General features: G+C 35.4%; 1 protein-coding gene across 13 annotated transcripts in view; it reads left to right on the top strand.

Annotated features, from left to right (window-relative positions):
* Window positions 1–13,399, top strand: part of SNX14 (sorting nexin 14) — a 107,817-nt gene that overhangs the window by 50,892 nt on the left and 43,526 nt on the right. For all 13 annotated transcript variants that reach the window (XM_036899188.2, XM_036899189.2, XM_036899195.2 and 10 more), the window contains 3 exons: window positions 11,852–12,007; window positions 12,356–12,480; window positions 12,971–13,029. In XM_036899188.2, the coding sequence (XP_036755083.1) occupies window positions 11,852–12,007; window positions 12,356–12,480; window positions 12,971–13,029 (340 nt within the window). The remainder of the gene's footprint in view (window positions 1–11,851; window positions 12,008–12,355; window positions 12,481–12,970; window positions 13,030–13,399) is intronic.

Here is a 13,399-nt window from a genome sequence, read left to right as displayed (position 1 = left end):
TCCAGCTTGGTCGTGGTGTATGAATATTTTTGAATTTGGTTTGCTAATATTTTATTGAGTATTTTTGCATCTACGTTCATCAGGGATATTGGTCTGTAATTTTCCTTTTTGGTAGGGTCTTTGCCTGATTTTGGTATTAGGGTGATGTTGGCTTCATAGAATGAGTTTGGGAGTATTCCTTCCTCTTCTATTTTTTGGAAAACTTTAAGGAGAATGGGTATTATATCTTCTCTGTATGTCTGATAAAATTCCGAGGTAAATCCATCTGACCCAGGGGTTTTTTTCTTGGGTAGTTTTTTGATTACCACTTCAATTTCTTTTCTGGTAATTGGTTTGTTTAGATTTTGTGTTTCTTCCTTGGTCAGTCTTCAAAGGTTGTATTTTTCTAGGAAGTTGTCCATTTCTTCTAGGTTTTCCAGCTTAGCATATAGGTTTTCATAGTAGTCTCTAATAATTCTTTGTATTTCTGTGAAGTCCGTCATGATGTTTCCTTTTTCATTTCTGATGCTGTTGATTTGTGTTGATTCTCTTTTTCTCTTAATAAGTCTGGCTAGAGGCTTATCTACTTTGTTTATTTTCTCAAAGTACCAGCTCTTGGTTTCATTGATTTTTTCTATTGTTTTATTCTTCTCAATTTTGTTTATTTCTTCTCTGATCTATATTATGTCCCTCCTTCTGCTGACTTTAGACCTCATTTGTTCTTCTTTTTCCAATTTTGATAACTGCGATGTTAGACTATTCATTTGGGTTTGTTCTTCCTTCTTTAAATATGCCTGGATTGCTATATACTTTCCTCTTAAGACAGCTTTTGCTGCGCCCCACAGAAGTTGGGGCTTTGTGTTGTTGTTATCATTTATTTCCATATATTGCTGGATCTCCATTTTAATTTGGTCGTTGATCCATTGACTATTTAGAAGCGTGTTGTTAAGCCTGCATGTGTTTGTGAGCCTTTTTGCTTTCTTTGTACAATTTATTTCTAGTTTTATACCTTTGTGGTCTGAAAAGTTGGTTGGTAGGATTTCAATCTTATTGAATTTACTGAGGCTCTTTTTGTGGCCTAGTATGTGGTCTATTCTGGAGAATTTTCCATGTGCACTTGAGAAGAATGTGTATCCTGTTGCTTTTGGATGTAGAGTTCTGTAGATGTCTATTAGGTCCATCTGTTCTAGTGTGTTGTTCAGTGCCTCTGTGCCCTTACTTATTTTCTGTCTGGTGGATCTGTCCTTTGGAGTGAGTGGTGTGTTGAAGTCTCCCAGAATGAATGCATTGCAGTCTATTTCCTCCTTTAGTTCTGTTAGTATTTGTTTCACATATGCTGGTGCTCCTGTGTTGGGTGCATATATATTTTAAATGGTTATATCCTCTTGTTGGACTGAGCCCTTTATCATTATGTAGTGTCCTTCTTTATCTCTTTTTACTTTCTTTGTTTTGAAGTTTATTTTGTCTGATACTAGTACTGCAACACCTGCTTTTTTCTCCCTATTGTTTGCATGAAATGTCTTTTTCCATCCCTTGACTTTTAGTCTGTGCATGTCTTTGGGTTTGAGGTGAGTCTCTTGTAAGCAGCATATAGATAGGTCTTGTTTTTTATCCATTCAGTGGCTCTGTGTCTTTTGATTGGTGCATTCAGTCCATTTACATTTAGGGTGATTATCGATAGGTATGTACTTACTACCATTTCAGGCTTTAGATTCATGGTTATCAAAGGTTCCAGGTTACTTTCCTTACTATCTAAGAGTCTAACTTAACTCACTTAGTATGCTGTTACAAACACAATCTAAAGGTTCTTTTCTATTTCTCCTCCTTTTCTTCCTCCTTCATTCTTTATATATTAGGTATCAGAATCTGTACTTTTTCTCTATCCCCAAAGCCAAGGAAGGGATAGTCAATTTAATTTTGCATTTACCTCGCAATCAGCTGCTGCACCCTCCATACCATGATTTTACTACCTCTGATGACAGCTATCCAACCCTAGGAACACTTCCATCTATAGCAGTCCCTCCAAAATAGACTGCAGAGACGGTTTGGGGGAGGTAAACTCTCTCAGCTTTTGCTTATCTGGAAATTGTTTAATCCCTCCTTCAAATTTAAATGATAGTCTGGCCGGATAAAGTAATCTTGGTTCCAGGCCCTTCTGCTTCATGGCATTAAATACATCATGCCACTCCCTTCTGGCCTGTAAGGTTTCTGCTGAGAAGTCTGTTGTTAGTCTGATGGGCTTTCCTTTGTATGTGATCTTATTTCTGCCTCTGGCTGCTTTTAACAGTCTGTCCTTATCCTTGATCTTTCCCATTTTAATTACTATGTGTCTTGGTGTTGTCTTCCTTGGGTCCCTTGTGTAGGGGGATCTGTGGATCTCCATGGCCTGAGAGACTATCTCCTTCCCCATATTGGGGAAGTTTTCAGCAACTACCCCCTCAAAGACACTTTCTATCCCTTTGTCTCTTTCTTGTTCTTCTGGTATCCCTATAATGCGAATATTGTCCCGCTTGGATTGGTCACACAGTTCTCTCAATATTCTTTCATTTTTAGAGATCCTTTTGTATCTCTGTGCCTCAGCTTCTTTTTATTCCTCTTCTCTAGTTTCTATTTCATTTACTGTCTCCTCCACCTTATCCAACCTGCTTCTAATACCCTCCATCGTGTTCTTTAACGATTGGATCTTCGACCTGAATTCATTCCTGAGTTATTGGATGTCTTTCCGTACGTCCATTAGGATGTTGATTATTTCTATTTTGAACTCCCTTTCAGGAAGAGTCACGAGGTCCATATCATTTAAATCTTTCTCGGGAGTTGTATTAACAATTTTACTCTGGACAAGATTCCTTTGGCGTTTCATGTTTGTATATGGCGCCCTCTAGTGTCCAGAAGCTCTATTCTGGAGCTGCTGAGCCCCTGAAGCAGTGTCGGGGGTCGCAGGGAAGTGATACTGGTGCCTGCGGGAAGGAAAGAGCTGTTCCTCTCCTCCCAGCTGCTGTGCCTGTCTCCACTGCCTGAGCTAGTGGGCTGGGCACACAGGTATAAGTTTTTGTCCCAGAGCAGCCAGATATGGATCCCTGCTTTCCACAAGCAGCCGGAATCCCAGTCTCCCCAGGAACTCTGCCTGTATTAACTTTCCAACCCGGTAGTCATGTGAGTCTCATGAAAGCAGCATGAAATGTAGGTTTGTGCTCCCAGCGCAGATCTCCGTAGCTAGGTGTTCAGCAGTCCCAAGCCTTCCACTCCCTCCCTGCTCCGTTTGTCTTCCTCCCGCCGGTGAGCTGGGGTGGGGGAGGGGCTTGGGTTCCAGGGAGCCACAGCTCTGGTGCGTTACCCTGTTCTCTGAGGTCTGCTCTTTTCTCCAGGTGTGTGCAGTCTGACGCCGTCCTCTTTCCTGTTGCTCTCTCAGGAGTAGTTGCGCCAATTAAATTGTCTAATTGTATGCAGTTTTAGGAGGAAGTGTCTGTTTCTCCTCTCATGCCACCATCTTTAATCTCGATTTATGCCCTCTTTTTGTGTTGATATATCTGGCTAAGGGTTTGTGTATTCTGTTTATCTTCTTAAAGAATCAGCTCTCTGTTTCATTGTTTTTTTCTTCTGTATTTTATTTATGTGCTTTGAACTTTATTTCCCTCCTTCTACTAACTCTTGGTTTCATTTGTTCTTCTTTTTCTAGTTTCTTTAGTTGTGAGTTTAGACTTCTTGGGATTGCTCTTGTTTCTTGAGGTAGGCCTGTAGTATTGTGTAGTTCCCTCTTAGAATCGCCTTTGTGGCATCCCACATATTTTGAACTGTTGTGTTTTTGTTTTCATTTTCCCTGTGTATTGCTTCATTTAGATGCATATTTAGCCTCCATGTGTTTGTGGGCTTTTTTGTTTTCTTTGTGTAATTTATTTCTAGTTTCATACCACTGTGATCTGTTAAGATTCTTGATACAATTTCAGTTTTATTAAATTTACTGAAGCTCTTTTTGTGTCCTAATATGTGATCTGTTCTGGAGAACATTCCATGTACACTTGAGAAAAATACGTATCATGCTGCTTTTCTGTATATATTTGGTCAGTCCAACTGATCTGTTTTTTTGTATAGTGCCTCTGTTTCCTTATTTATTTTCTGTCTGGTTGATCTGTCCATTGATGTAAGTGGTATGTTAAAGTTCCTTAATACAATTGAATAGTAGTCTATTTCTCCCTTTAGTTCTGTTAGTATTGTTTTAAATATTTAGGTGCTACTATGTTGGGTGCATAGGTATTTATAATGGTTATATTTTCTTATTGGACTGATCTCTTTATCATTATGGAATGTTCTTCTTTGTTTCCTTTTACTTTCTTTGTTTTGAAGTCTATTTTGTTGGATATAAGTATGGCTGCTGCTTTTTTCTCTTTATTGCATGAAATATCTTTTCCATCCTTTCACTTTCAATCTGTATGTGTCTTTAGGTATTTAATGAGTCTCTTATAGGCAGTATGTAGAATGGGTCTTTTTCTTTATCCATTCTGCTACCCTGTTTCTTTTGATTGGTGCCTTCTGTCCACTTATATTTAAGGTAGTTATTGATAGGTGTGTACTTCCACTTCATTCATTGTTTTCTGGTTGTTTTTATAGTTCCTCTGTGATCCTTTCTTCCTTCTCTTATACGCTTCTTGTTATTGATGGTTTTCTTCAGTGTTGTGGTTGGATTTCTCAAATTTTTTGTATGTATGTTATAGGCTTTAGGCTATGGTTACCATAAGGTTCATCGATAGTTTCATAAATATGTAACAATCTATATTATGTTAATGGTTGCTCTACTTGAAACACGATCTAAAAGTACTTCTTCTTTGTTCTTCCTCCTCCTCCATGTATTATGTATTAGATGTCATAATATGCATTTTTTCTGTATCCCTTGATTGGTTTTATGTATAGTTGATTTTACTACTTTTTTTAAACTTCATACTTGCTTGGTAAGTAATTGGTCTCCTATGTTTAATGTGGGTTTATTTTCACTGATGAAAAATACTTAGGCTGAAGAACATTTCCATCTACAGAAGTCCCTTTAACATATCCTGTAAGCTTGATGTAGTGGTGGTGAATTCTTCTAACTTTGATTTATCTGGGAAACTTTTAATCTCTCCTTCTATTCTGAATGATAACATTCCTGGGTAGTGGATTTTTGGTTGAAGGTTTTTCTGTTTCAATACATTAAATATTTCAAAGGATGCCATTCCTTTCTGGCAAGTAATGTTTCTGCTGAGAAATCTGCTGATAGCCTTATGGGATTCCCCTTGTATGTACCTGTCTGCCTCTCTCTTGCTACTTCCAGTACTGTCTCTTTACCCTTAATCTTTTTCATTTTAATCATATGTCTTGGCGTTGTCTTCCTGGGGTTCCTTGTGTTAGGGGCTCTTTGTGCTTCTGTGACCTGGGTGTCTATTTCTTTCCTCAGATTGGGGAAGTTTTCAGCAGTTATTTCTTCAAAGAAACTTTGTATTTCTTGTCCTTCTGTCACCCCTTTATGTGAATATTGTTTTGTTTGGAGTTGTTCCATAGCTCTCATAGCATCCTCTCAGGTGTAGATGCTCTTTTTTTTTGTCCTTACCTTCACTGTTTCCCTGTTCTTCTATTTCCATCTCATTGACTGTCTCCTCTACCTGCACCAGTCTGCTATTCATTTCCTCTATTGTACTTTTTCATTTCAGTTACTGTATTCTTCAGCCATTCGTGGCTCTTTTTCAAATCTTCTGTCTCTTTGTTGAAGTTCTCATTGAAGTTATAAATTACTTCCTGCAGATCTGTGAGCGTATTTATTACTGTTACTTTGAAGTTTTTATCACTAAGATAGGTTATTTCTGTTTCATTTAACTCTCTTTCTGGTGTCTTAGCCTGTAGTTTTGTTTGGAAAATGTTCCTCTGCCTCCTCATTTTGTGTGGGTTTCTGCTCTTCTTCCTTTATATTGGATCCTCTATGCCTCCTGGTCTAGAGAGTAATGGCTTTATGCAGGTATTCTGTGGAGAGCAGAAGCTCAAGACTCTTTTCTCACCAGTTCCTGGTTCTTTTTGGTGTGTTGCCCCAGTTGCTGTTAGTGGGCTCTGGGCAGGGCTGTCTTTCTGTCTGTCTGCCAACAGTGGCTGATCTCTGTCCACTGAGACCCTCTGTGGGCCTACAGTTCTGCTTCTGCTGGGAGCGTTGTGGGTGGGGTTACCCGCTGCCTGCTGGGTAGCGGTGGTGGTACTGCTGGACCAGTGGGGTGGGCTGAGTAGGTGTGCAGTGGCATTTGCTGTAGGGTTCTGCCACCAGGGAGGAGGAAAGAGTGTTTGGAGCTGGCTTCCACAGGCGCCTTCCCAGTTTGGCTGACAGAGGGCCGGAAAAGCTGAGAAAGACTTCCTCTGCCTGCTGGGCAGCAAGTCTGACTGTTGCTAGTGCTAGCAGGCAGGCAGGTGAGTGCACTGGTGTATAGGGAAGCACCTCACGGCTAAGCCTTCAGTTAGGGGATGGAGCATTTGGGGCTAGCTTCTGTGATCTCCCAGCCAGTTGGGCTGAGGGAGGGCTGGGGAAACGTCATCCACCTGCCCTTTCTCCTGTGGAGAGAGCTCCGTCCAGCCCTCGCTCCTCTGGGACCCTTCCTGTTGCTGATAAATCTTTCAAACTGTTGCCTCTTTGTTGGGTCTCAGAGGGACCCACAGAGCATGCCTGTCCTCAACAAGCAGTGGGAATCTCAGCCTCCCAGAGTGCTCCAACTCTGCATAGTGTCCAGCCCCATTCATCACCAAAGCCCAGTGCATTGTAGATTGGTCTTCCCAGAGCAGATCTCCTGGGCCACGTGTGCAGTTCCTGAGTGTTTATCCCCTCCCTGCTTCGTTCCTCTCCCTCCCTCTTGTGGGCAGGGATGGGGGAAGGGCATGGGCACCTATCAGTTCTGACTTAGCCACTTCTCTCTGTGTGATCTTGTCTTCTTCACCAGGTGTAAATGCCTTCACATTGTTTTCAGGGCTAGATTTACTTGCTGTAGTTGCTTCCTTGGTGTGTATGTGGGGAGGTGGTTTCCACATTGCCTTCCTACTCCACCATCTTTTCCCCCAGAATGTATATTGAATATTAGATCAAGTCTGCTTTTGTGGTTGTCATCTATCATTGTACTAAGTTTAATCTGTTAGATATGCTAAGAACTCTGAAGTGTTGTCTCTCAAGTGTCTACTCTTTTCCATATTGGAATATAATCTTTAACTAACTTCAACCAAATCCTATTAGCAGAAAAAAAACTACTGAAAAAATCATTACAATGAAAATATATTAAAGACCCAATCATTAGCCCATATCCATAGTACTTTGTTACAGTTTTTGTTAAGGAATATTTTGATGAAATAATCAAGTACAAAAATTTTTTATTTTGATATAAGCTCTAGAACATCTTGCATTATGTTATTTATGAGACACTTTATGAACTATTTGTGAAAAGATTTTTTAATGCACATAATTTCTCTTTTAAATACAAGTTTTTAAAAATTAAGGTATAATTTACACAGTGAAACTCATAGAACTTCAAAACACAGTTTGATCAGTTTTGACAAATTTATACATCCATGTAACTACACCTTTATCAAGATATGGAACATTTAAATCACCCCAGCAAGTTTCTTCAGGGCCTTTGCAAATGAGCCACCTCTGCTCACATTTCTGCCAAAACAATCAGTGGTCTCATTTTTCTCACCATAGATTAGTATAAATGGAATCATATACTATGTACTCTCTTATCCTGGCTTCTTTAATTCAGGATAATGCTTTTTACAGCTGATCATTGTTGTATAGATGAGTAGTTCGTTCTTTTTTATTGCTAAGTAGTAGTCTTTAATTTTATAAGTAGTGGCCAAATTGTTTCTGAAGGTTGTACTATTTTTCTCCCCTGGCAATGTATGAAAGTTCTGGTTGTTCTATATCTTTACTAAAACTGGTGATGTCTGTCTTTTTAATTTTAGCTTTTTTAATGGATGTACATATCTTGGGCTTTTAATTTGCACTCCTCAAATGACTTAATGGCATTCCTCAAATGACATGTTATCCTATGCTTTTTGGCCATTCTGTTATCTTTCAATGGGAACATTTAAGTCTTTTGTCTATTTTTAATTAACTTTTCTTTTTATCATTAAATTATAGTTTTTTATTCTAGATACAAGTTTTTTTGACAGATGAAAGTATTATGAATGTTTCCTTCATACCATGGCTTGTCTTTTCATTTTCTGGATAGTGTCTTGATGAGCAGACCATTTTAATTTTGATGAAATTCAATGTATATATTTTAAATTTTATGGTTAGTGCTTTCTGAGACTTCTTTAAGAAATCTTTTCCTACCCTAAGCTAAGTGATATTTGCCTGCTTTTTGTAGATGCACTATAGTTTTATATTATTCATACAGGTTTGTGACCTATCTTGAAGTAATTTTTGTGTTGGTATTAAGTAGGGGGGAAGGTACATTTTTTCCTCTTTATGGATGTCCAGTTTTTCCAATACCTATATTTTTGAAGAGATGTTTCTTTCCCATTTTGAATTACTTTGATGCATTTGTCAAATCATTTGGCCATATATGTGTGAATCTATTTCTGGATTCTGTTCTTTTTCCATTGATCTTTATGTCTGTTTTTTTTGACCAAGACCAGTCTTCATTACGTGAGCTATATTAGTAACTCTTGAAATTAAGTGGTCTGAGGTCTCCCACTTTGTTCTTTTTTCAAGATTGTCTTGGCTTTTCTAGGTTGTTTGCATTTCTATATAAATTTTAGAATCGGATTGCTAGTCCCCATTTGAAAAATTTTAAAATAATTTTTCAAATGTTTATTGCTAATATATATAAATAGAATTGATTTCTTGCATATTAACTTTGTATGCTGTGGCATTGTTACATTCACTTACTAGTTCTAGTAACTTTTTTTGTAGATTCCCTTAGGATTTTCTATATACAGAATCATGTAATCTGTGGATATATCTTTTTCCTTATGCCTTTAATTTTTTTCTTGTCTTTGAATGGCTAGGACCCTCACTACAAAGTTGAATGGAAGTGTAAGAGTTGACATTCTTGCTTTGTTCCTGATCTTAGGGGGAAATTGTTTAGTATTGCACCATTAATTACGATATCAGTCTGGGTTTTTTGTAGATCCCTTGATCAGATTGAGAAAGCTTCCTTCTTCTAGTTTGCTGAGAGTTTTTATCATGAATGGATATTGAATTTTTCTGAATGCTCTTATTGCATCTCAGTCACCTATTTTATTGTTAGCGAGTTATTCCTAATGTTCCCATGTTCCCTTATTATGGATCTGTAGTGATGTCCTCCTTATTGGTAATTTGTACTTACTTTTTCTTAATATATATTACTAGAGGTTTAAAAAATTTATTAATATTTTTGATTTGCTGATTTTCACTTTATTTTTATTATTTCCTTCTACTTACCTTGAGTTTGGTTTGCACTTCCTTTTCTGGTTTCTTAAGGAAGAAGGACTGGTGATTAATTTGTACACCTGTCTTTCTTAATATAAGCATTTAAAACATACATTTCTCTCTATGAGTTGTTATAGCTAGAATCCCAAATTTTTGATATGTTGTGTTTTTTACTGTCTTTAAGTTTGAAGTATTTTTTTATTTTCTGTGGTTTATTCTTTGACCTTCGGGTTATTTTGAAGTATATTGTTAAATTTACAAACACTTGGGAATTTTCAAGATACCTGATTAATTTCTAATTTAGTATTATACTGATCAGGTAACGTTTTGTGTGATTTCAGTCTTTGAAATTTATTGAAACTTGTTTTATGCCCATCCATATGGTTTGTCTTAATGTTCCATGAGCATGTGTGAGAATGTTTTGCTGTGTTGTATAGTGTGCTATAAATGTAAGTTAGGTTAAATTGATGGATTATGTTCACATATTCTGTGTTCTTTCTGATTTTTTAATAGATTTGCTATTTCTCCCTTTAGTTTTGTTACATTTTTTTTGTGTGTATTTCAAACTTTATTATTAAGTGCAAAAACATTTAAGATTGTATGTCCTTTGGAAAAATTTATCATTTTATCATTGTAAAGTGCTCTTTTTATCGCTGGTAATTTTCTGTCTTGAAGTCTACTTTGATAATTCATAAAGGTATGCTTTTTTTCATTACACTTGGTTTTACACTGTATGCCTTTTTATATGATTAAAGTGTTTAATGTATTTCTTGTAAACAGCATATAATTGAATCCTTATTTTAAAAAATCTAGTTTTCATAATCTTTGTTTTCTAATTGGGGTGTGTAGTACCTTCATGATTAATATATTATTATATGTTTATCATTCATTAGGTCTTCTGTCTTAGTGTTTGAGTGTGTTCCATATATTCTTTGTTCTTTTCCCTCCTTTTCTGCCTTTCTTTGGATTATTGAGCATTTTTTAGTATTCTATTTTGTCTCTGTTGACTCAAGATGTCTCTTCTGTTTTTTTTATTTTCTTTCTTTAGTAGTTGCTCAGAGGTTACACTGTGCATCTTTGATATATCACACACTTTGTTTAAAAATGTTTCACTGCTTTAGGAACAATGTTAAGAATCTCAGTATAACCTCAGATTACCCATTTCCTACCTGTTGTGCTTATCATCATACCTTGTAATCATGTGTAGGCTGTAAACCCATAGTACATTGTTATTCTTTAAATAGCCAATAGATTTTGCTTTGTTCCTGATCTTCTACACATACACACACACTTTAGCTCTTAAAGTTATTGATATATTTACCTTTATTGCATTCCTTTATTCCTTTCTGCAAAACCAGATTTCTTCTATCATTTCCGTTCTGCTGAAAGAAATCTTTTTTGCATTTCTTGTGGTACCAGTCTACTGGATGAAAATCCTCTTAGCTTTTGTCTGTCTGAGATGTTTGTCTTTACTTTTGAAGGGTATTTTCACGGAAATAGAATTTTAGGTTGACAGTTTTTTCTTTCAGCACTTTAAAGTCATTCTCCCATTGTCTTTTGGACAATGCCATTGTTTCTAATTAGAAATCAGTCCCATTCTTATGACTGTTCCCCTGTAGTATGTCCCTTTTCTTGTTTTTCACAGTTTTCTCTTTATTTTTGATCTTTAGTAATTTGACTATAATGTTTAGCTTTCTTTTTCTTTATTATGCCTGACTTATACTAAGAGTTTTGAATATATGGGTTGGTGTCTTACATCATTTTTGAAAATTCTTGGTTATTATCTCTTCAATATTCTGCCTTGTTTTTTTTTTCTCCTTTCCTTTTGAGAATTTGCTGTTGCCCAAAATGTCTTATATATTCTGTTCTAGTTTTTTTGTTTTGTTTTGTTTAACTCCTTCCTTTCTTCTGTTTCAGTTTGGATAACTAAAAAGGGGTAAATTACATAGTGACAGCTCTTATAATAAAAAAGACAGTCAATATTTTGGCCATCCTAATGCTATCACTTGTCATTTGAAAAAAAAAACTCACTTGTACTAGACTGTAACCTCCATGATTGAAGGAAATATTTTTAAAAATTGACTACAACTAAAAAAACCCTTTAGTTATTTACTAAATCAGATTTCAAAATACTAAAGACTGCTGGCATAAGAAATTAATCCAGTATGTTCTTTAAAGAAAATTTTAGAAATGTGTTTGCTATTCTGAATTTTAGAATATTTGCATATCTATGTAAATATTTACATATTTTTTGTAAGTATATAAATATTTGGTTGACTGAGTTTCTCTTTCATCTGGGTGTTTTACTCCCAATTAAATCTTTTTAAAGTGCTTAAAGTGATGAACAGGTTGTTTATAATTGTTGCTTTCAATATTGATTACAATTAAACTGGGAATATGAAGTTTTCATGAGTAGTTTTATGATAAAATAATTCATTTTGCTCTTGCTCTTTCCTAATTTGTTAGAGGAATTCAATGATAGAATTTTGCGACCAGAGTTATCAAATGATGAAATGCAATCTCTTCATGAAGAATTGCAGAAGATTTATAAAACATATTGTTTGGATGAAAGTATTGACAAAATTCGATTTGATCCCTTCATTGTAGAAGAGATTCAAAAAAGTGAGTCAAAGATGATGATAATGAATTCTGTAGCTTTTCTATAGTTCTCAGAGTTTTTTCATATATTTTCTGTTTATTATTACAATAGCTGTATACACAGGCAGCCATTATTCTGTTTTACTAACAAGATGAAAGCTTCAATGAAGAAACTTATTCACAGTTCATATAACTAATATTTTTTAAATTGGAGCTTCATTGTTCTAATTCCTCAATCCAGTGTGATTTCTATAACTTGCTGTGGTTTCTGCAAAACAGTTTTAGAATTGTCTTTTACTGTCGTGAATTTTAAGTTAATATAACTTACTTATGCTAGTCATAAACAGTTTCTATGACTTAATATTTTAATAGTTGCTGAAGGCCCATATATAGATGTTGTGAAACTTCAAACTATGAGATGTCTTTTTGAAGCATATGAACATGTACTTTCTCTCTTGGAGAATGTTTTTACTCCTATGTTCTGCCACAGTGATGAGGTAAGTCAAAGTAGTAATCTTGTTTGAGGAGTTTTCTTCAAAATTTAATACTGGCTTTGATGTTGTGAGATGAATAATTCAAATAAAAAAATAAACAAAACATAATTAAGAAAGTGAATACTCTTTTCTACTACATAACTTAATGGAGATTAGAAGTTGATTGTAAAATTAATTCTCAATACCAAAACCATGTTTGTATATATATATGACTAGGTAGAATTTTGACCCAATTGGTCTACTTGATTTGACATATGCCTGAATGGCTTTGTGGTACTGTAGTGAAGCAGAAACTCCATGCTTCTTGTATATACATTATTTACAGACCTGTGGAAATCAAGTGGTCTGAATATCTCCATTTGCAATATTTTAATCCTTACTCTGATTGTGATTATATTCAATTGATTTAAATAACATTTTCTTTAAACTGGAAAGTAGGATAAAATGCTTCAATGGCAAATATTAGTTTAATAAATCATAATTATTTTTGAAGTATTTCAGACAACTTTTAAGAGGTGCAGAATCACCAACCCGCAATTCAAAATTCAACAGGTAGGTATATTCAGTCATATGTATGTTTTGTTTTTGTGCTTCTTTGAATCTGATCATTCTGTGAAAGTGTCATTGTCTTTATTGCTTTCTTGTGAATATGTGGTTCCATTGCTGCATAAGTAAACAAGACATTTTACTAAGGAATTTTTGAACTATATATATGTATATATAGATATAGATATAGATATATAACCTGAAAATGCCTGAAATTCTTTTAGAAAATTAAACAAGATTGCCTTGTTAATCTTATAATTGATACATATTAGTGTTTGATCACCTGCTTTATTGGTGATTATGGACTGCATACATATGCAATCCACATATAACTCTAATTTTTTTTTTAACTGTAGAAAAACATACAAATTTATTT

Source organism: Manis pentadactyla, chromosome 12, assembly GCF_030020395.1.
Source record: "Manis pentadactyla isolate mManPen7 chromosome 12, mManPen7.hap1, whole genome shotgun sequence".
NCBI classification, from domain to species: Eukaryota; Metazoa; Chordata; class Mammalia; order Pholidota; family Manidae; genus Manis; species Manis pentadactyla.
Note: the sequence above shows the minus strand (reverse complement) of the source record. Positions and strands in the feature narration are given on the sequence as shown.